The 22884-nt window shown below is 46.1% G+C and overlaps 2 protein-coding genes, 1 long non-coding RNA gene and 2 other non-coding genes across 5 annotated transcripts; 4 read left to right on the forward strand and 1 right to left on the reverse strand.

Moving 5' to 3' along the window:
* Nucleotides 1-3725: 3725 nt before the first annotated feature.
* PSPH (phosphoserine phosphatase) lies at nucleotides 3726-8274 on the reverse strand. The gene is made up of 5 exons (XM_069033116.1): nucleotides 8012-8274; nucleotides 7211-7345; nucleotides 5555-5700; nucleotides 4691-4839; nucleotides 3726-3912 (listed from the first exon to the last, which is right to left on the reverse strand). The coding sequence occupies exons 1-5, from the start codon at nucleotides 8230-8232 to the stop codon at nucleotides 3802-3804; spliced, it is 762 nt and encodes a 253-aa protein (XP_068889217.1). The 5' UTR covers nucleotides 8233-8274; the 3' UTR covers nucleotides 3726-3801.
* Nucleotides 8275-8373: 99 nt separating this feature from the next.
* LOC138120442 (uncharacterized) lies at nucleotides 8374-12002 on the forward strand. Its single transcript, XR_011155866.1, has 2 exons — nucleotides 8374-10987; nucleotides 11160-12002. It is a non-coding gene; the product is annotated as an uncharacterized lncRNA (long non-coding RNA).
* A 4601-nt stretch (nucleotides 12003-16603) lies between these two features.
* CCT6A (chaperonin containing TCP1 subunit 6A) lies at nucleotides 16604-22868 on the forward strand. The gene is made up of 14 exons (XM_069033029.1): nucleotides 16604-16764; nucleotides 17061-17124; nucleotides 17726-17860; nucleotides 18422-18595; nucleotides 18744-18847; nucleotides 19568-19678; nucleotides 20145-20304; nucleotides 20554-20636; nucleotides 20973-21069; nucleotides 21262-21409; nucleotides 21669-21802; nucleotides 21919-22021; nucleotides 22298-22370; nucleotides 22519-22868. Exons 1-14 carry the CDS (start codon nucleotides 16631-16633, stop codon nucleotides 22589-22591), a joined length of 1593 nt encoding a protein of 530 aa, XP_068889130.1. The 5' UTR covers nucleotides 16604-16630; the 3' UTR covers nucleotides 22592-22868.
* LOC138120795 (small nucleolar RNA SNORA22) lies at nucleotides 18174-18305 on the forward strand. The gene has a single exon (XR_011155967.1). It is a non-coding gene; the product is annotated as a small nucleolar RNA SNORA22 (small nucleolar RNA).
* Nucleotides 19203-19341, forward strand: LOC138120794 (small nucleolar RNA SNORA15). Its single transcript, XR_011155966.1, has one exon. It is a non-coding gene; the product is annotated as a small nucleolar RNA SNORA15 (small nucleolar RNA).
* Nucleotides 22869-22884: the final 16 nt, after the last annotated feature.

Here is a 22884-nt window from a genome sequence, read left to right on the forward strand (position 1 = left end):
TGCAATGTTTAGTATGGAAAATTTAGAATATTTCAGCAATATCTCTGGTTCAGGGACAGCATTTCCCATGTTCAGCTCTTCTTCTCCAAAGGGAATTTACAATCTTTCCATCACATCCCATTTTGCTGAGTGTTCCAGAGGTCCTGAGTGCTGTGGTGATAAATAACAAAACACTTTTCCTTCTCATTTTTCTCCACAAATTATGCTGCATTTTTCAGCTGTGGTTTCTGCTTTCATGAAATACACCACATTCGTGCCTCCCCTCTAATTTCCTCTTGAACAAAGTCAATATTTGATCTGGTTCTTGTCTGGGTTTATATTTTCCTCCTGTTGTCAAGTGGTGATGGGATTTTACTGAGTCAAATTCTGTGCTGTATCAGCTTAAAGTTGCTCAGTGAGCCAAGGAAATCATTTGAGCTGATCCTTCTCACAAATGAGCCCTGAGCAGTGAGATCACCTGGGGCTGCCATTTTTCCAGACTTTTGGGGCTACTTTTCAGCTCCAGAAGGAAAAAAGAGATGCCAATACCAGCTTCCAGTCCTTGTTACCTCTCCCAGCATCCTCCCAGATTTCTTTTCCCTGGAGAATTGTCCTTGTAACTCACACCCAGCGATCTCAGCCAGAGACAAACACCAAAAAGCATTTTTGGACCTGCAGGATTTTGTGTGTTCTGATGCAATCCATGGGTTTTACCTTCACCAGGAATTACATTTTGCCTGGCACAGCTCTTGCTGTTCAAGGGCCACAAAGTTTTGGGGGAGACCTCACAGAGTGCAGGTCCCTCACCCATTCCCAGGCTCTGAACTCCCCCTGGAGCTGCCCTGATGTGTTCTGGATGTGCCTCCCCTCATTTTGAGCTTCCTGCTCATGCTCTGGCTGCCTTCAGGGTTAATTCCTGGTATTTTACCTGCAGATTAAATAGTTCCTGTTATTTTCCTTACAGATAGCAATGTAAACTCAAATGGAAATGGGTAATGCCAAGCTTTCCTTGCTTCCCTTTGCCTGAGCTTGGTTTTGCCTGGTTCTGTGAACACTGTTGGGATTTTCCCTCTTAATTCCATGGCTGAGTCTAAGTTTTCCTTGGACAAGCAAACCCTCAGCATTTCTTACAGCAGAACTGCTGGAGTTCAGAACTGAAGGGTTGAAAAGTGGGGGACAAGGCCTGGAAGGGTCTCTGGCAACTCTCAACTCTTGTCCCACTGCAACAACACAAAACTCGGGTTTAGTTGTCTTGGAGAAGGCTGCAAACTGTCCCTCATGCAAATCTATAGTTGAAAGCAATTCTGCCTCATTGAATAATCACATTAAGAGGCTTTATATGAAGGCAGGTGGTCAGGAGACCCACCTGGAGACCAGCTCCTCCCTGTGTGACCTGTGCTGCTCCCCAGACTTTGCCCTGCTGTGCTGGGATGTGTCCAGGCAAATCTGTAACACTGAAACTTTCCTCACCCTGCTTTATTCCCTGCTGGGTTTTTTCCACTATTTCACAGACAAAACAGCTGAGCCTCTCACTGAGCTCAGCAATCTTCCTGCTACCTCTTGGGCTAGAGGTCAGCCTTGGTATTTGCCCAGTGGAAGGGGAGGGGGGGATTTTTTTTCTAAGCCAGTCTGACCTAAAGAGCTGTTGTGAAATCCCTGGCACGGCCCCACAGTTTCCATAGTGCCCCGACTGGCAGAAGCTCCTGCTGTGAATGTTAACATCCCTTCCAGGGCTCCTGGCTGGGGCACTGGGGGAATTTCAGAGCCCTGAGCTGTGTCCCAGTGCCTGGAGCTCCAGCTGATCAGCTCCATGTCAGATTTATTTCCTTTGTGGCCTTTGAATTCCATAAAAAAGAGCAAACAAACTCCTTCACTTCCTAACTGGGGGATTGCTCAGAGACCCGGTGGGAGCAGAAGGACTTCAGACTTGCCCTGCTCATGCAGCCTTGCCTGAACAAAAGCAGGATTGTCCAGGAGCTGCCCTGGGAGCTGGCTGGGACTTTTCTCAGGAAGAATTTCAAAGAGCCCATCTTTAATACTCCCAGAAGTTCTGGGGAGTGCTGCCAGCCATTGTCTGCCTTGGCTTTTGTGGGGTTTGCCAAACTCTGACAGATCCTCTGTGGCTCTTACATGTCTGCCTTGCTCCAAAAAGCATCACAAGTTTGGTTCTGGATTTGTTTTCTGGTTCTGGATTTGTTTTCTTTTAACCCTTCTACTTCTCTACTATTAAATGCTGTTGTAACTGCAAGCCAAAACCTTTTGAGAGCATCACTGAGAGCTGCACCCCTCACTCTGGGCTGTGTTAACTTCTCTTTCCCCCATATCCTCCCCACTGATGTCACAGAATGAACAAATCCAGTATTTGCTTTAATTGTTGGTGATGCTTTAACAATTGGGCAGCAGCTGTCTCGTGGCACCTTGATGTAATCATAATAAATTAAGCAAATTCAGTGCTAATTGTGAAAAGCAGTGATTATTATGAAACAGTGTGACATTTGGGAAGGTAAGGGCATCACTTGTTTCTGTTCCACCCAGAAATATGTGGTGGGGTTAAAGAGAATTGCCACACTTCAGTTTCTGGAAAAATACTGGGACTCTTTGTAAGCACTTAGAAGATAAAAACCTCTGCAGAGATTTTTTTTTCCAGCACAAATCATGTCACGTTTACCCATCTTTCTCCTGTGTGTTGTGGGGATGGAAGGAAGTGGAAGGTGGGGTGTATTTTAACACTGGTAAAGATTTTCACATCCTCACAGGTGAGATTCTCACAAGTCAGGAAAATAAAAGTCCCACAATGTGAAAAACACACTCAGGAGAGCTGTCAGCGTTTACCAGGTGTTCTCTTGGATCAGACACTAAAGAGACTCTGTAAGAAACCAGGATCCATCAGCAGGAGCTCAGAGGAGTTCTCAGAACAGGCTTAACTCTAGCAGAGTTTAAGGGTGGTTAATCCACGTTGGAGGCAGAGGAAGGGACTGAAGTTTCCCAGAATTTCCTTGAAAGGTTGATGAATTCAATCCCTTCCATTTACAGCTGATGGGGGTGGGTTGGTAAATAAACAAAACAGTTCCACAAACAGTGGGACCACTTCACAAAATCCCCAGTTTGGAGTTTGGTTGGAACGTTTTAATGAAGGATGGGAACCACTGTCCCTCACCTGAAGATGTTTCTTGGACAGGGATGAACGTTGGATCTGTCTCAAATTTCCATGCAACTCCTGTCCCAGACAGGTTGAGCAACTGAGGCAGCTCAGGTTCTCTGTAGCCATAATTTAATGAAATCAGAGATATTTAGTGATGTTTTCCACCTGTTCACTGATTAACCTGCTCCTGAGATTCTGTGCAGTGAAAGGTACTTGCCAAACTGTTCAGCTTTTAGCCTGAATTATTTCTTATTTTTATTATTATTGTTGTTGTTGTTGTTGTTATTAATTAGGTAAAGTTTTTGTTTGTGGCCCTGTTCTTTTTCTGCCACCCAAAATAAGTAAAGGCATTACAGATGAAACAACAGATGTGCAATATTGACCAGGAGATAATTCATTAAGGTATTTTTAATTTATTATTTTCTATCTCTGGTCTTCACTTGGAAGTAAATGATCCATTTCCTTCTTCCACCATGGCAAAGCTGTATAAAAAACCTTAACCATTTTCATTACAACATATTTGAGTAGAACGGCATCATTTGCCACACGAGCCAGAGTGGAAGGTGCCCAACTGCCAGAATCATCAAAAACTCCAGCCCACAAGTTTGCAAACAAATAAATGTTTAATGGCATTGAATAATGGATTTACAGGTGTTAAATAGATTATTTTACACGAGGATTTATCGCTCTTCCAGTTCCTTTAGCAATTCGTCGAAGTGGGTGATGTACCACTTTGCTTTCTCCTTTACTTGCTTTCTGACTACATTGCCTCCAAATCCAATGAAGCAATCCTGGAAAAACACAAGGAATGGCCACATTGATTAGTGCAGGCCCATGGAGCTCCTCAGTAATTAAAGTTTGCTTTTAAGATTGGATTTTAAAATCACGGCATTCCTCCCTGCCCTGTTCTCCTTTGCATGTTCACTTTTCAGATTTATTAACGACTAATTCTGCAGCACTTCAGTTACTGGAGTTTTTCTCAGTTCCTTATAGCTTCCAGATTGTTCAGAGGTGAGATTTTACTGAGAACCTGATGCAAATGTGATGCAATTCCATCCAAGAGTAAGTAAACATTGGATCATGCACGAGCATCCCACAATTACCCCTCTGCTGTTTATCTTACCTCTGTTTACCTCATCTGAGAGATACCAAAAGCAAACATTAACCCTGTCCTCAATCATTAACCAGAGCAATCATCATTTCTACATCTCACAAAACCCCCTGCAGTGAAAGTGCAGGGTTTAAAATTTCCACTGCCAGCTTTTTTTTTTTTTTTGGCTTTTTTTTTTTTTTGGCTTTTTTTTTTTTTTTTTTTTTTTTTTTTTTTTTTTTTTTTTTTTTTGCCTTGAGGTGGAAAGCATTAAACAAATCCTGAGCTGCTTTGGGGTATTTGGGGGACTTTTGTGTGGGGAAAGGAACTGAAGGGGAAGATGGAATTAAAATCTCTCCCCTGGGACATTTATAAAAGTTGTCTTTCTGTTATTTTTTTTATTAAAGAATCCAAACCTCACTCTTGTTTTTCCCCAAAGGATTTGCTCAGAAGGAATTCAGGATTTCTGCAATACTCACTCCAGGGGGGCAGGCTTCCATGTCTGTAGCTCCATCTCCAATCATAACCACTTTCTTGAAATGGAACTGTTCTTTCAGATGACTGATAACCTTTCCTTTCCCCCCTGATTCAGCTGTTGGTTGTGTTTCATCAAATCCTGCATATTCTCCTAGAAAACAATGGAAGGACAAGCTGGAAATACAGATATTTTCTTGTAAATGAAGAAATATCTCTGCCTGTGGTCTTCACTTCATTGCATGCGGTCCTGTAAACCTCACAGTAGCAGCATCCCAAATAAATAATTCCAAGGTAAGTTTAAGACTGGGATTTCACCCAAGTCTTCAGTGGAGGGATTTTCAAAGAAAAATAGAGACATTTTCAGAGAAAAACAGAAACCTGTCAGGGCTACAGATCCATTCCCAGCCACTCTGGTGTGAACATCCCAAAAGCAGCATCCAGGATGATGCAGACACAGTGTAGGAAGCCCTGAGTAAGGAACAATCTCAGTAACTACAGCTCTGCTTGGGCACTCTAGCTTAAAATCCAGAGCAGCTCTGCTGCAAAAAGCCACTGAAAGGGAGGTTTGTGAGAGCAGCTCAGTGTAAGGAACTCTTTTAACTTGAAGGAGCAGGAGAAAATGAAACTCTGCTCTCAGCAGCTGTAACAAGTTTTACCTTTGGCACAGCTTGCAATTAAAAAGTAACTGCAGCTCTATTTTTTACATTGAAAATTACCTGAGCTGCTTTTTCGTAAGGTTTTGTAATTTTCCTGCTTGCAATTAGCTGGATTAATAACAGCACAGTGCCTGCTACCCAATATCTGCCAGTGGGAACCAAAAAAGTGCCATTAATTAGCAGAGAAAGGAGATTTGAGGGGACTCTCACCGTTGAAGTAGAACTTGAGCCTGTTGGCAAAGACGTTTGCTGTGGGAATGTTCAGCTGCAAGGCCACGTGTTCCACAATGCTCTGAAACCCCCCAGAGACCAAGAACACCTGAACCCCTCGTTGGTGGAGTCTGCTCACCAGCTCCCTGAGAAGAGAGAGCACAAAGGTCAAATAAATCCTTCCTAAACCAGGCTTTGTGCTAGTCCAGCTTAAGTTCGGGTGTGTGCTGCTCTCCAGCTCCATCCATCTCTGCTGCCCAAAGCTTTTCCTTCTTTCCCTCTGTTTGTGCACACACCTGGCTGCAAAGAGCTGGACAAAACCATCATTTAATTGCTCAAAAACAAGCACTCCCTAAAAATGTTTTCTTTCCACTTTCACGTTAGTTCCCTTGAACAAGCGAGAGCAGATCCAGTTCAGACCTTTTTTCTGAAGTAAAACAACAGCAAGAAAATGAATCTGGAATGCAGCAAAAAGCAGGGATTGTGAGATAAAGCCACTGCTCCAAAATGCAAAAAGTTGGCTGAAAAGTTCAAAGTGCAAATGTTTTCTAGCTCAGAGTTGGTTCACCAGATGCTGGACATCGATGCCATCTTTAGAAGAGGGCACCAGCTACAGAAAAGGAATCAAAAAGAGAAGTTTGTGGCCCCAGTTCATGTCAGCAGGACTTGAAGGCAGTGAAAAGCTTGGGGGATTTGGCTCTGGAGGCAGGAAGATCAGCCTGCAGCAAGGGGAGCAGGGAAGTGGTAGCAGCAACAGCAGAAACACTAAAGACTGACAAGCAAAGCAGAGGCTCAAAGCAGGACACACAGAAAAGGAGGAAGAAAGGGAAGGACTGAAAAGGAGGAAGAAAAGGGAAGGACTGAAAAGGAGGAAGAAAAAGGAAGGACTGAAAAGGAAAATCACATGATCCTGAACAAGGAAACAATGTTCTCTTTGTCATTACCTCTTGCTCTGTCTTCTACAGAAAAAAGACAAAGTACAAGCACATCTTGTATCATCTTCAATTCCTGTTATATACTAAAAATATTTTAGACTTGAAGCTATGGTCAGATTTTGTAGTAAAGAAATTATTTTCAATTGTTGGAAACAATTTGAATAGGGGGAAAAAATCCCCAGAGCTTTTCAGTTTAAATAGTTAATGGTCATTCCAAACAGGATTAATGAATACATGTATTTATGTGTGTTTGCTTAATACAAGAGTTTTTTAATGTTTTTAGGGAGTTCAGAATGAGTAGCTCTGAGCAAAGGATGCCCTAAACTGAGCCAGGGGTGTGACTGCACTGAGGGGAGTCAGAGAGAGGTAAAAGAGCTGCAGACTAGACCAAATTTAAGAAGGTATTAAATCTCCTCCCAGTGCCATCACCCCTGAAAAATCAGTGATTGAACAGATTCTTTTCCATGCCCATTTAATCCTCAAGCCAGGATCTGAGCTTGCCAGCCAGGGTGCCAGGTGAGATCTAAGACTTTTCTTTTTCCATGGGTTGTTAACCACTTGCCATTGAGTCAGGCTCCTGATCCAAGCTTGGTACACATCCAGCATGGAGATGGAGCAGGAAACCAGCTCTGTGATCTTACAGCATCACTGATGACACAGAATTTGGTTTATTGATTCTATCTGCTTCCTGAATACTTTAAAAAAACCCCTAAATTCTTACCTTATTCCTGGAGTTAGCTGAGGTGGGTTGTCAGATATTAATTTCTGCACTTGTTCGTAGGAGGGCCGGATGAGACCTAATCGTGCTGTTAGAGCTGCCTTGAATGTCACAGTGCCACCCATGGCTCTGCGGGTCCTGAGGGGACAGCCAAAAACCAAATCAGTGCCACTTCACAAGCTGAGGCTTCTCCCAGCAACAGAGCATTAACAAAGAATGCCAAGGAACCAGGTAAGAGAGCAGAGGTTGGAGATTATACTGAGCTAAAAGATTGGTGGCGTCCACTGGAAGGAGATCTCCATGGATGGGAGAAGCAGGGAGGCAAAGGAAAATGGCTCCATTCCCTCTGGGATGCCATACTGGGCCATATTCCTGAGCTGCAGCTCAGGTGCCCTTCTCTGAATTTAACAGAGCTTTTGCTACAAGCTTCAACTTGTGCTGTTTCTCAGCCTCAGAGATGGGTTGGGAGAGCTGTCCCCTCTCCTCCATCTCATGGTAAGATTTGCTGGTCCATAACACTGTTTGGTAGTGCTTAGCCAAGTTTAATGATGAGGGCTACTCTCAGTCTATCAAAACTATCACTGGAGAATTTATGCCAGTACAGTTTTGTTGGGTGGCCTCACAATTCCCAAACAAGTTACTTCATCACGCATCAACTCCACTTATTACCCCAACCCCTTTTTCAACTGCAGTAACCTACGATCCAATCAAATGACCGGGAATGATAAATTCATTATCACAGATTAATCTTATCCATGGCTATTTTTGCCTGCCACTGTCTGAGCTCCCCTCAGCCATACATACATCTCTGCCACAGCATCCCCGACCCCACAGAACTTGGCGAGCTCATCGATGCCCTCCTCCCTGATGACGGTGCTGTCCACGTCGAAGCACACGGCATCGGCGCTGCGGAAGATCTCCTTCAGCTCCATGAGGGACGCCATCCTTTTGGGAGCCTTCTTACTGTGAGGGGACAAGATGAAGTCTTTCTCTGAGTGGGAGTAGTGCACTGTTTCCTGAGCCATTGGTGCTGCTGCTCTGATGCGTGCGAGAAGGGACGAGCACAGCCTGGTCGCCAGCTTTTATCCCGGGGGGAATGGCGGTGGAGGTCTGCCTCAGCTGCTGATTTGCTCCCGGCTGTTGCTGCCTACTGATGGTCACCCTGTGCTCCAGGTGGGCCGTGGAGGCCTGGGCAGCTGCTGATTTGCTCCCTGCTGCCTCAGCCCATTGATGTTCATGGGTTCAAGGTTGTAATCCTTGGCATTGGCTGAGGCACCAGGCTGCCAAGTGCTGTGTGGGATTGCGGGGTTCTGTTTCATCTCAGGTGGGTCTTGATTTCTCATCTGTCCCAGGCTGGGGTGTCACATTAGTTGCTGCAGGACACCCAGGCCCTAAGGACTGATTGCAAACTATCCTAAACCTATCAATGAGTGGTTGTCCCTAAAGCATAAAGGGTTAGATCCTTTCCTACATCCTCATTAATAAAAGATCAGGCTATTAGCATTGGGGATTAGCCTTTTATAAAATCCATCAAACCCTTGGCCTTTGAGAACTTCACTCAACCCATCAAGACATCACATTTTCCATAACAGTCCCTGACAAAAGTTTATTTTCTTCCCTTTTAGATCTGTCCACTTCAATATGTTGAGCACTTGAGGAGTTAAGTATCTTCTTATTCACCCCTACTCACCTTGTGCTTCATCCTCTCATAGGGGAACTAATTCAGTGTGGATTTTACTATTTACTAATCTACATTTAGATACAAACAACAGCTTCCTTTTTATCTCACTTCTCAGATTTTTCTAAAAGTTTTTGTTTCTTCTATTCTCTCAGACATCTCTCAGAACACGTCTTGTGTGATTGATCTGGGTTTCAGGTTCTTTTTCTGGGATGGGGGAAAAACACCATCAAACAGCACATTCTTAAGAATTATGGATGTCTTTATATCCGTTCACTTTTTGTTTTCCTCTCACTAATGGTCAAAGCAGGAACAAGAACCTTTGGGTTCTTTCCCAGAACGTGGTGAATATTGGGATACAAAAGGCTTTATGAGAAATTACCATCAGCACTACAAACATAGAACACACACCTCTCTCATCTGCTCTTGTGCGTGGAATAAAAGACAATGCTCCAGAAAGGTGGAAATCTGTCTAAACAAAACCACCCAGCCTGAGTGGTGAAACCTGTTGTGATAGCCAGGAGCTGTGTCTGTAGGAGAGATTCTGTCTGACAAACAGGGAGATGTGAATGAGCAAGGAACAGAGACACAAAGTGATGTGAAAAGTACAGGCAGCCATCAGACAGGACTTTTTTGTGGGGGCTTTTCTGCTACCCTTGAGGGGTGTGTGTGGCAGTAGAGGAGCTATCCCAGAAAAGGGCTTTTACAGAGCACCTCTGAACTGCAGTTTGGCAGAACTCTGCCACCGGTGCATGGACACACCATTAAACTCCAGTCTAGCCTTAGGATCACGACTAAAGGATTATTTGCTGCAGGCCATGTGGGGTTTTATCTTTTTCTACAGAGATTGCACTGGACATGTAAGAAAAATAGTCATAAGCCATCAGTACAGCACATAAAAGAAAAGTGGCCATGGACATCAAAACTTCCCTGTGCCAGAGCCCAGTTCTGAGGTAAGGCTTGGTGGACCGAGGCCAGTCCTGAGGTAAGGCTTGGCAGTGGCTGGGCAGGTGACACATGAATTCCACGTTTACTTTGCTTTAGCCTTGACTTGCCATGGACTGCAGAGGGCTGTGTTTGTGTTTGCAGTGAAATATCCTGGTTTTCCAAGCAGCAGGGCCGTGATTCCAGGGCAGGCATCCCTGGGGTGTGACATTGGCGTCACGGTGTTCCAGCACCGAGCCCTTCTTATGCAAAGCCATCGTTGCCTCACCTGGGGCTGCACTGCAACACTGCCACACCATGAGGCAATGTCACCATGTGGGGACACTGCTCTGTGACGTGATTGCTCGCTGACAACCTGGAATTTAGGTCTGGATACAGGTCTTTAATCTCTCCCAGAGAAACGGTATCGCAGGAATGGGAGCAGGAATGATGAAATGTTAACATTTCCTTCTCTCTGATATCCACATTTCCCATGCTCCTTTCCTGCTGGATGGTCCTAACAATGATGACATGAAAGCTGTGGTGGACTTTGCACTCTGATGGACAAGTAAAGAAGTTAGAGGAAGAATTATTGTGGAGTCATAGCTGGAATTAACCCAGTCCTCTCCTTATTCTGTGCAATAACTCTTTGAAAATAGCTTCAGATTGTGGCTTATGTTGTCTAAAAATGACAGGTTGGAAGGGAAGAATTGCACAAATCATCAGTAGCTCATCAGAGCAAAAAGAATTGAATTGTGTAAAACCCTTCTATGGACAAATCTCAGCTGCAGTCAGGGAAGAGCAGTTTTTTATTCCAGAGTGGTCCAGGCCTGTGCAGTTGGCAGAGATTAATTACTCCAAAATACAGGGCATCTGATTGCTTAAAAGTGTAAATGTTTTAAAGAGATGGGAAGAAAAAGGAAATTCCCACTAATAATGGGTTCTGTCTCCATAGGAAAAACACTGATAGGGAATCTCTGGTCTTGCTGCCACCGAATTTCAGGTAGGTAATCAATTCCTACCCTGTTATTTGCATGCTGGAAAAGCATCCAAGCAGCAAACATTTCAACAGGTCTGATGATAAAATATCATGGGGAAAAGCTGGAAAGAAGAATATGGGGAAGAGAAGAACAATGGGCAAGGAAGTGGCTGAAGAAGATAAAGAGTGACAGAGAGAGGTAGGGTGAAACTTGAGATAAAGATGGAGAAAAAAGGAAATCACAAGGGAAAAGTGGAATTCCCATGAGATCTCCTTGCCTCCAGACTATGAAGTATTTCATTAGGCTGTTCTGGAAAAAAAAAAAAAATAAAGAAGATATTTTCACAAGAAATAATTCTCTTTCATAACAGACAGGGTGGAGTCACAGCAGCAAACACGGGAATTATGTAAGAGCACATGGGAAAGGAAAACAACTGAAACCCTCTCTGCTGTCCCTTCAAAGAAGGACACTTGCCTCACTGAGAAAAACTGAACCATCCTCTGTAGCCACATGTAATGCAAATGGAAGCAGTAAGTGGTGCTCAGAACTGCAGGTGTTCTGGGGCTGCAAGGTTTTGATGAGATCTCAAACCCCTCATTGTGACTAGACCTCCCTCGTTGTCATATTTCAGCTTTCAGAAGTGCTGCCACGCTGCTACTTTGCATGATGTTCGCATTTATTGCTGTTAAAAATGAAGATTAAGTGCATCTTAATGAAGTATTACCCAGCACTCAGGAATATCCTTGTTTGCAAACAATTTCTGATTCACTTCCCCATTTAACATTGTATTGAACATTAACAGAAGTTCAACCACATTAAACTGTTTCTGTTGCCTTGAAGGGAAACTGCTGCTCAGAGCAAAGGATTTGGAGAAAATAGTTCTTGAAACTTTTTTCAGGACCTTTTCCTCCTACAGTTTCTAAGAACATTCCCAGGAGTGTTTCCATGGTATGAGTTTAAACAAACCACTTAATCCTCATTGTTTCTAGCCCCGTGTCTGTGAAATGGGAATAATACAGTGCCACAGCTTTTCTGTGCTGAGCTTTCATCCTCAGAATTAGCAATATTTTGAAAGCTTTAGAGGAAAGCTGATACATTTAAGCAGATTAGTTATATTTAAGCAAATTGTGTTTGTGTTTTATATAAGTTTTAGAAGTTCAACCCATCCACCCATAGCTTTTTGTGGTTTGCAGGGTGAGAATAGGAAGATTCAGTTCTTAATCTCCTGGCTTTTCTTCCTTTTTTTAGGTTTTTCGTCAACCTCCTGGGTTTTCTATTTCATTTCTGGTTTTCTTTAACCTTCTGGCCAGTTTGTAAAGGCAGAGGCACAAAGCTGTCTGCAAGTCAAGAGATGAACTGCTTGCAGCTCCACACGATTATCTGCACAGCAGTGCCTCACAGTGAACTCATTTAAGCACTTCGTGAAAAGCAGGTGAAAAGGAGCAGAAGGAACCTGTTGGATGTTGACATCCACCTCCCAACTCTCCAATCCCCTCTCGCCTGTCCTGCCAAAATGCTGCTGCTCCCCCCGTGCCCGATTGCATCATTCATTCACGTTGCTGTTATAAAACAGGTACCACACTGGTGCCGGGCAGCACAGGCACAAGTTCCTCCTCATTTTCCGTGCTGGAAAAACCCACGGTGTTATATATCTGCGAGCCAAACGCCAGCCCCTTCCGACCTGCGAGAAAAGCACGATCCCGGTGACTTACAGAACTGAACTGGCCGTGGCTGCTGCTGCCGCTGGGAACCTCTTGGCTGCGCCAGACAGGGAGGGATCAGCTGAGCCCTTCAGTCACACAAACCCCGCACACGGGCTGCGCTGGACGAGAGCCGCATTTTGCCGCTCAGCCCCTGATAAAGCGCTGAGTAAGCCAGCCCGCGGGGTTTGTTTGAGGTGGTTGGACACATGGAGCAAAGCAGGGCAGCTGTTCGCTGCCAGGGAAGGCAGCAGAGGTGTGACCGCCCCACGTCAGGGGAGGAGCCGCCGGCCCGGCTCGGGGCGCTCCGGGCTGCGCAGGGAGCGGCGGGCGCGGGGAGCTCGCTCACCCCGCCGTGGGCACGGGGAGCTCGGGGCCGAGCACGGGGATGAGCCCGGGGAAAGCTCCGGCAGGCAGCAGGCGGGAGTTTGTCCTCTCAGCGTCTCAGGGACGCTGTTTTCGGGAGAGAAGGGAGGGTTTGTGAGTTGAGATTGCGATATCGCCTCTTGGCTCAAGCTGTTAATGCATCCCTGAGCAAAGTTACACAGGCAAATCACATCCAAAGCCGGCAAAAGCTCGGAAGCAAAGGGAAAACGGCGTGGGAAAAGGCTCTGTGTTGTTTCCCCAAAAGCAGTGTTGTCAAAAGCTGTGGAAAAATTGCCAAACCTGCCCGTGCTTGTGTTTTGGCATCCCACGGAAGAGCTTCCCTCGCACACTGCTGTGGGTTAGAAAATGGAAGAGTGCCAGCCCAGAAGTTGTTTGGTTCAAGGTCAAGAAAACCTGATTTAGCTGATTTAGCTACTTCTGTTCACTTGTGCCAGGAGTCCTGTGACTGATGTCCATCCGTTCTGCACCGCTGGATGCTCCAGTCACATTCTGTGCATGACCTCTTTTGCCATCCTGGCAGTGTCACCCCTCAAAATTCCATTTATTAATTAAAACTGATCACCTTTTGTGCCCCTCCTCCCTTTATGTTTTTTCAGAATTGCTTAGTACACGACCAAATGTTCACAGGATCATCTCTCAGTAACTTCTTGAGTCAGGAAAAGATGGGACCAAGCCCCTCTGCTGCCAAACTGGTGCCAGGGATCAGCAGCCTGGTGCTGTTTGTCAGCTTTATCGTGGCAGGACAGGATGTTGGTTAAAGCAGATTTAGAAATCATTTCTGTGAATAAGGTTAAAGGAAAACCCATCTTGATAAAGATGAAAGAAAATGGCTTTTACTGAGAATCTCTGAGGGGTTTTTGCCAAGATAAGCAGTGCCTGGCTTGACTAAGAGAATTGCTGCTGAATATTTCATGAAGGATATTGCCTTTATTTGGCTTAGTTTAATGGACATGTTGGCTTTAATTTAGTTAAATATTTTGATTCTGACCTGGTGTAATCCATTGAATTCATAGGGCAATTTAAGTCTGGTAAGGATTCGCCCTTTATTTTTATTACACATAAAAAACAAATACACAGAACAATTCAACAGCTAAGACTGAAAAAGGAAGAAAAGCTTGTCTTGATGGCTGAAAAATGCTGCAAAATGGGAATTTAATGGGAAGATGCTCGTGAGAAATGTTCCTACAGAACAAAATAACTATCCTGAGGAATGTGAGCCAGCAAAGAAACACAGAGAGCTCTGCCTGGGAGCTGTAGGAGGATGCTCAGCAGTGAAAAGACAAACTTGTTGATGCAAACGCAGCACCCAACTCTTGTACATCACTACAGAACCTCTCCATTTGTACAAAAAACCAAAAAAGCAGAGACCACCTGCATGGGGGATTAGGATGTCTTTGAAAACAGCTTTCCCCTTATTCTTTTGTTTCCCTCCTAAAAAAAAAAAAAAAATCTAAAATTCAGATTAAGTTTCCCCTGTATTTTCCTGCAGTAATAATTCCCCTCACAAACCCAAACCTGAACCGCATCACTGCCAGCCCCACACAACACAGGTGTTTGAGGATGGATAATTCCTGCCTTTCCATAGGCATCATCAAGGAAAACATAAAATATAACAAGCCTGCTGGTATGGGTTTGACAAGGCTGCCCTCTGCTGAGAACAGCCCTGAGAGGAACAGGCAAAAAAACCCAACAAATCAGAGAATCAAGAGCAACCAAATATTTGTTTGTGAGCTGGGAGTTACAGAATCCAGGGCAGAGCTGGGGATCCAGATGTTTTAACTGGACATTGCCTCTCAGATATTTGCACTGCAACCTCCGGGCCCAGGTTGGGTGTTTTGTTTTGTTATGGTTTCAGCATCCCAACAAAGTGAAGACAACATTTTAACAGAGTTCCAGAGCCAATATTGAAAGGCCGAGTATGATTCCCTGCATTTTGCAATGTTTAATGTTTATTCCTAATGACTGCAATAACAGATGAGAAAGCCCAGCCACTCCACTGGAGTCAGCATCAAAATACTTCACAAGACACTGCTCAGCTAAACAAAAGGGCTCCAAACTTGGGTTGTTATGGCCAAACCCCAACTCCATCTAAAAGTTTAAAAACCAGAATCCCAAGGATAGCAGCAGCTGTCCCTTCCAGGGACAGGGAGTCCTCTTCTCATGCGCAGCGTGGCATTTTGCCCAGAAACCTGAGATCCTCACCCAAAGCAGGTGCCACAGCCTGCAGCCAAACCCAGCCAGGCTGCCCTGACACCTGACACTGACTTTTCCCAGCAAGCTCCCCCAAAACTCCTGTGCAGCAAAACTGGACCCAACAGCAGGCTCAGACTTTACTCCTGGAGGTGGTGTGGAAACGTGTCCAGCTCATTGCATTGCTGAAGCAATCCAGGGCTGCATCCAGAGCTCCCTGCTACAAAAAGTGGGATGAAGAGGGAGAGATTTCCAAAAATTCACAGGTTTGGGTTGGAAAGGAACTTAAAGATCATCTTGTTTCAGCCCCATGCCATGGGGGGCACCTTCCACTATCCCAGGTTGCTCCAAGTCCTGCCCAACCTGAACTTGGACACTTTTGGCTTCTCTGGGCATCTTCACGCCTGGTGAGTGAGTGCTGGGGAAGGGTCTTTGTCTTCCCTGGAAGGGTCTCTGCCTTCCCTGTACCAAATACTGACAAAATCCTGGCCTCAGGGCCAGTTGTCCCTGTGGTCAGCACCCTCTGGAGCAGCTGGGCTGCAGAACACTGGGAACTGCCTGGGGATTATTGTGGGGCTGGGCCCCTTCCTCATGCAATACTCGAAAGAAGAGGGTTGTGTCACACCAGTGTTGCCATGTGCTCCAATGGGTGTTTGAGGGTACAAGCCCAGATGGATTAATTTGGGATTCAAACCTGGTGCAATCAGTGCCCACAGGGATGTGAGGGACCACGGCAGGAGCTTCTTCTCAAGCTCCTCTCCAGGGAAACTCACTTGTCCTCTGTCTCAAGAGTCCAAAGACACAAATATTCCAGTGTCTCCAGGAGTGAGCCCTGACAGGCCACACGTTTCATCAAGCTTGCTTTGACAATATTTCTGGTTTTATTCCACAGGGAAACCTGTGTGCAGCCTTGGGAGGGATCATCCCCATCCTTAGAACCCCTGGGAGGGATTTAGTCCAGGAAAGCCCCAGGCAGAGGGTGTGCACTGGGGGCTATGGAGGCCCCAATGTCCACACATCAGCTTGTATGTTATAAGAAGACGAGTTTTGATTAACCTCAACCCCGAATTTAACCAAGAACCATTGATTATTAATCCAGTCCACTTAACTATTAATTCTATCGGTCTTATGTGAAATCAGCGGGTTTAATTATTATTCTCGCGGTTCCGCGAAGCTGCTGGGAGTATCCGTGCCATGAGAGAGCGGGTTAAGCACCGACCATCCCTGCCCGTTCACGGACCTCCGCACCCGCCCCGCGCTCCCCTCACGGCCCGCTCTGGGAGGGGCGCCGCGCCCACGCCTCAGCGGCGGGGCGGGGGCGGGACTAGGCGGAGGGACAGGCGCTGCAGCCAATGGGAGCGCGGCTGGCGCGCCGGTGAGCCAATGAGAAGACAAGGCGCCTCAGCGGCTGGAGCACGCCGGTTGAGCGACAGGCACAGTAGCCAATAGAAATGAGGCGCCGCGCCGGAGGGCCAATGGGCGGGCCCGGAGCGTTCTAGAAGGGGCGGGCCGGAGGCGGGGCCGCAGTGCCCCCGCCCGGCGCGGCCCAGAGCGGAGCGCAGTCATGGCGGTCAAGGCGCTCAACCCCAAGGCCGAGGTGGCCCGTGCCCAGGCCGCGCTGGCCGTCAACATCAGCGCGGCCCGCGGGCTGCAGGACGTGCTAAGGACCAACCTGGGGCCTAAAGGCACCATGAAGATGTGAGGGAACCCCCGCGCCTCTCGCCGCGGGTGGGGTTGGGGGGGGGAGCACGGCCTGAGGGGAGGCGGGGGGTGCCGGGACATGCGGAGGGAACAAAGGCGGAGGCGTGAGGGGTGAGTGGGTGAGGGATGGAGGGATGGGGAGGGAGGGGTGCGGGCCCGCGGCCGCGCACGTGTTTTGGGGCCGGGGCTGGATGGATGGATGGATGGATGAATGGGGAAGGAGCGGGGCGGGCCTGCGGCCCCCCACGTGTGTTGGGCCGGGGCGCTGCTCACCCGCCCGGTGCCGCCCGCAGGCTCGTGTCGGGGTCCGGAGACATCAAGCTGACCAAAGATGGCAACGTGCTGCTGCAGGAAATGGTGAGCTGGGGCTGATCCTCGCAGGGGGGATTTAGGGAGGGACGAGCGCCTTTGGGTGAGGGAGGATCGCGTCCCCCCACTGCCCCACCCTTATCCATTGAAAGCAAAATGTTCCTTGGGAGGAGGATAAAGAAGTAAGCGCAGCTTAAGGCAATACTGTAAAGAAAATAATGGTAAGAAATATAAATGGCACCATAAAATGAGTAAAATAACCAGCCAAAGGAGTAGCAAACCAGTTAGGGTATGTACAGCACTGATCATGCAGAGATAAATAAATTCACTCCAGACACAGTGGATTTAGTGCCAGCCTGGTTGTGATGGTGCATCCATTCTCTGTGAAGCTCACAGTGAGCTAAAGACTAGTTTGATTTTGAGCACTCAATATTTTTGTGTATAGATGCATAATCTGAGGGGAAAACTGTTACATGGATTAATTCAGTCACTTTACTGTCAGAGTGATTGTTGGTTTTTGTTCAAACCTGTTGAATTGCCATAAACCATTAAAACATCACCTCCAGTTCTTTCTTAGCTGATCTAGGATTTTTGTTTGCTGTACCACTGCAGTGAAACTTAACTGCTCAGCTTCTTATTTTTTGTCTAGCAAATCCAACACCCCACGGCCTCCTTGATAGCAAAAGTAGCAACAGCACAGGATGACATCACTGGAGATGGCACCACCTCAAATGTCCTCATCATTGGAGAGCTCCTAAAGCAGGCAGATCTTTATATTTCTGAGGTGTGTATGCAGTGTTCTTTTGTAGGTGTGCAAGTTAAAAGCTTCACTGAGAGCCTTCAGCTTTTGTTTGTTTGTTTAATGTTTAATAGGAGTGAAACATAAATATATTGTTCTGCTTAAAATGAGAAGATGTAAAAAGGGGGAAAAGCTGGAGGAGAGGACTTAAAACTGTTCAAAATCAACCCCACTTATTGTGGCTACTGTAGCTTTCAAGGTTTTGTGTGATAGCTGCTGTTACTTTGTTTTGTGTGAGTCAAAACACTTCTTGTGTGTGAAAAAGGAGCTGCTCCCTGAGGGCAGGTGGACATTGATACTGCACAGCGAACACCCAAGTGTGCTTTGTAGTTCCCTTGGTTTCAGTTCTGTGCTAAATTAACCTGTACTTTTCCTCTGCATTGGAAGGATTTGCATTCCTTTTATATGTATTCAGAAGGACAGAACACCTTGCCTGTGTAGCATATTCCCTGTGCTTTGCCATTACGTGGGATGTTGCAGCCATGGGTGTGGAAAAAGGACTATTTTGTCTCCCACTGTGCAATAATTTCTCTTTCCTTGCCTTAGGGTTTGCACCCTAGAATAGTTGCAGAAGGGTTTGAGATTGCCAAGGAAAAAGCACTTGAGGTTTTGGAGCAGGTCAAAGTGTCCAAGGAGATGGACAGGGAGACCCTCATAGATGTTGCCAGGACATCCCTCCGGACTAAAGTCCATGCTGAGCTTGCTGACATCCTGACAGAGGTGAGTGTCCCTGTCACCTCTGCCTCTTTGTGTGAAGAGATCCAGCTTTTAAAGTGCTGGGATGTTGATTTGAAGTGTGAAAGATGTGAACTTGCACTTTGGAAGACTAATGGTCATTCTGGGGCATTTCCCCTCCCCTGTGTTGCAGGCTGTGGTAGATTCTGTTCTGACAGTCAGGAAACCAGGTGAGCCCATTGACCTGTACATGGTGGAAATCATGGAGATGAAGCACAAATCAGAAACAGACACAACGTAAGTCAGGAGGATCCTTGAGCTGAGGTTTGAGTAGCCTGGGGAGTTGTGGTTTCTCTTTAGGGTATCCTAAAGCTGCCACTGGAGGAGTTGCTGAAAAGAAAGGCAGAAATACAGATTTCAGCCATAAATATCTTGGCAGAAGTTGCTCAGTCACTGAACTTGATTCCTTGATGAAATTATTGAATAGCAAAGAGCAACACTGGCCTAACAATGTTGGAGAAACACTCTTTTTTCTTAGTGTCTGGGGCTTGATGATGCTTTAGGTTGGCATCTGTTAAATACAAAGCAGCATTTACTAAATGGAAACTGGAGTGTGCATTGGATATTCCATAGGCTTTCCATTTCCCTCAGTGCATGGATGAATTCTGCACTAGCTTTCCTCAGTAGCTGATGCAGTCAGACACCATGCCAGAGCAAATTCCTTTTTTTCCACTGTGCCTGGTGTGCTTTTCTTATGGGAATGGGCATGCCCTTGGAAGGGGAATACATAAGATGCAGTCAGACACCATGCCAGAGCAAATTCCTTTTTTTCCACTGTGCCTGGTGTGCTTTTCTTATGGGAATGGGCATGCCCTTGGAAGGGGAATACATAATCCTTGTTCACTGCCAGCACAGGCAGTTTGGGTTGGACCAGGTCCATTCTCTGACCAGCCTGCACTCCATGAAATTATATATTTACATGCACTCATTGGCACAAAAATGGTTTTAATCTCACAGGCTGATCAGGGGGCTGGTTCTGGATCATGGAGCTCGCCACCCTGACATGAAGAAAAGAGTGGAAGATGCTTTTGTTCTTACCTGCAATGTGTCTCTGGAGTATGAGAAAACGTGAGTACACAGCAAATGCTCGTGTCCTAAGGACTTTTATTTGAGTTGTGCTTAAACACCAACCAAAAGGTCTGTGAAGGTGAAAGGTGCTGCTCCTTCTGCAGCCCTCTTGGGAAAGGCAGTGGGTGAAAAAATGGCTCTGAGGGGCAGAGCTTCACAGTGGTTTTTATTTTGTTGTGTGATCACAGAAAGGCTGACAATCCCTGTTTTCTTGGGCATAACTTTATATTCTCCAACAAACATATAAATACACTTCAGAGTCCTCTCAGTTTCAAGTGTCTGCCTTATTTTCTGAAGTGGAAAAGCTCTGAACTAGAGAGCAGCAACAGCAGTGTGGGTTGGGGGGACTGGTTTGTTTTGGGTTGGTTTCTTTAGAATGTTGCTGAAAGGCTCATTCCTTAAGTTTATTTCTACAGCAGAGAGGAAGTTTTCTCACTGCTTTTTTGTGGGTTTTTTCCCCCTTCAGAGAGGTGAGCTCTGGATTCTTCTACAAAAGTGCTGAAGAGAGGGAGAAGTTGGTAAAAGCAGAAAGAAAGTTCATTGAAGACAGAGTCAACAAAATCATAGAGTTGAAAAGAAAAGTCTGTGGTGACTCAGACAAAGGATTTGTTGTGATCAACCAGAAGGTGAGATGAAGAGAATAACTAAAATTTAATTTGGAAATTAATTTCCTTGGCAAACCAAGTGCTGTGTGACTTACCTGGTACAGTTATCAAGACAGAATTAGCTAAATTTAGGCTGGTATTTCTGAATGTAGTGTACAGTTCCTACTTGATATCATCTTTAAGCCTCGAGGAAGAACTTATTAGTGTCACACTGAGAGAAGGTGTTTTTAGCTTTGTCCTTATGCTGATGGTCACTTTCTTTGTTTCCAGGGAATTGACCCATTTTCCTTGGATGCACTTGCCAAAGAAGGAATAGTAGCTTTGAGGAGAGCTAAAAGGAGGAACATGGAAAGGTCAGTTTTGGGGAGAGGAGAGGGTACAATAACTGAGACAGTGAGTCAAGCCTGGCTTAAATCCACCTTTGAGGGCTTGGACTAAGAATTCCACTTCAGTCTGGCCAGCTCTTCCTGGTGTAGCTCAGGGCATTTTGAGCTCTCAGGATGCTTTCAATGCAGACACCTACAGAGGAGACTTAATCCTACGAGTTTATTTTTTTAAAGAGCTCTTCCATGAACAAAACCAAACTGTTCCAAGCCTGGGATGTTCCAAGCCTGGAAATACTGCACTTACTGTCAGTGACTTTGGGTTTTATTGAACATAAAACTGAGCTTGTACCTGTTCTCTGTCAGATTGACCCTGGCCTGTGGTGGCACTGCCATGAATTCTGTGGAGGATCTCACTCCTGACTGCCTGGGACACGCAGGGCTTGTCTATGAGTACACCCTGGTGAGTGACCAAGTGTTTGGAGAGAATGAATTTAAAAGAGTATTGAATTAAAACCTCATGCAAATAAAGTTCTGCTGCTTTTCCTAAGTGCTGTCAGTGCAAAACCGAGCCTGAAAGCATCCAGTTTATTAATTTGTGTACACATTGCTGAGGCAAGTGGCTGACAGGTGAACATAACCCTGTTTTCCACAGGGAGAGGAGAAATACACCTTCATTGAGAAGTGTGAGAACCCCCGCTCCGTGACCCTGCTCATCAGGGGCCCCAACAAGCACACGCTCACCCAGATCAAGGATGCAGTGAGGGATGGGCTGCGGGCTGTGAAAAATGCCATCGAGGATGGTGAGTCCCCTCCCTGTTAATCATGTTAAGGACCTGTAGAAATCATCCCAAAATTAGGGAATTACCTATCAGCTTCCTTGGTTCCTGCTCCAATGCAAGCCCAAGCTAAATGTGATTTTATAGTTCTGCCACCCTGTGTTTGCAAGTGGTTGATACCTGTGTGAGTACTCACCCGTTCAAGTGTAAGATGTGGAGGGAAGAGATCAAACTGCACTAAAAATGAGCTGTTTGAACTGAAATAGGTGCTTGTCCCTTGCAGGATGTGTGGTGCCAGGAGCAGGGGCACTGGAGGTGGCAGTAGCCAATGCTCTTGTGAAACACAAACCCAGCGTGAAAGGAAGAGCCCAGCTCGGCGTTCAGGCTTTTGCTGATGCTCTGCTCATCATTCCTAAGGTATAAGGAGTTCCTGGGTGATGAAGTGGCTTTAAAGCACACACAGACTCACTGCTTTTTCTGCTGGAGGGCTCTGTAATTAGCAAAATGAAGCCAATCTCTCTGTTCTGTGCCAGGTGCTTGCTCAGAACTCGGGATATGATCCCCAGGAGACGCTGGTGAAGGTCCAGGCTGAACACGTGGAGTCGGGGCAGCTCACTGGGGTTGATCTCAACACTGGTAAGGACTCCCTCAGCCACAGGGTGATGCTCCAGGAAGAACCTGGCTCAGCTCTGTGAAGAACAAAGTGCTCTGAATGCAGAAAGTTTTACCTTTATTCACAAAAAGCTGCCCAGAAGCCTTGGCGGTCAGGCTGTTGGAGCTCAGTGCATTGTGGTTTGGGGTTTTTAGAGGATAAAGCACATGGTAACACTGTTGGATATGGTGGCTGATGTCAGCCAGCAGAAAGTCTCTGTGTGAGCTGGTTATTTAAAGGCTAATTCACTTGTGTTGCAGGGGAGCCAATGGTGGCTGCAGCAGCTGGAATCTGGGATAATTACAATGTCAAAAAGCAGCTGCTTCATTCATGGTAAGGCTGAGAGCATTTCACTTCAAACATTACTCTGTGTGTGTTTAAGTGATGTAAAACTGGGGATCCCATGTACAAGAAGGTATCTTGAAACACGAAAATGAGGCTGAGTTTGGCAATTGTAACAATATTTCTTTCCTGTTTCTAGCACGGTGATTGCCAGCAACATTCTCTTGGTGGATGAAATCATGCGAGCTGGGATGTCCTCTCTGAAAGGCTGAGCTGGAGCTGCTCTTGGGCCAGAGGCAGCTCCAGCAGTGCCCTGTGGAATTTCTCCAAGGAATCCACCCCAGGGCCCTGACCTTGGCTGTGGTGGATGTCCCAGCACCAGAAGTCGCTCTGCCATGAGGGGCAGCCCCTTTGGTAACACGGCCACTCAAAATCTTAGCAACTCAATCAAAGATTTGGCTCTAAAAAGGAGTTACTTATTTTTATTTCACTGAACTGTGTGGCTGCAGTTGCTTTCCATTTTTACCCAATAAACTGTTCTGTTCTGTGCTTTGGGTGTCTGTTC

Source organism: Aphelocoma coerulescens, chromosome 19, assembly GCF_041296385.1.
Source record: "Aphelocoma coerulescens isolate FSJ_1873_10779 chromosome 19, UR_Acoe_1.0, whole genome shotgun sequence".
Taxonomy (NCBI): Eukaryota; Metazoa; Chordata; class Aves; order Passeriformes; family Corvidae; genus Aphelocoma; species Aphelocoma coerulescens.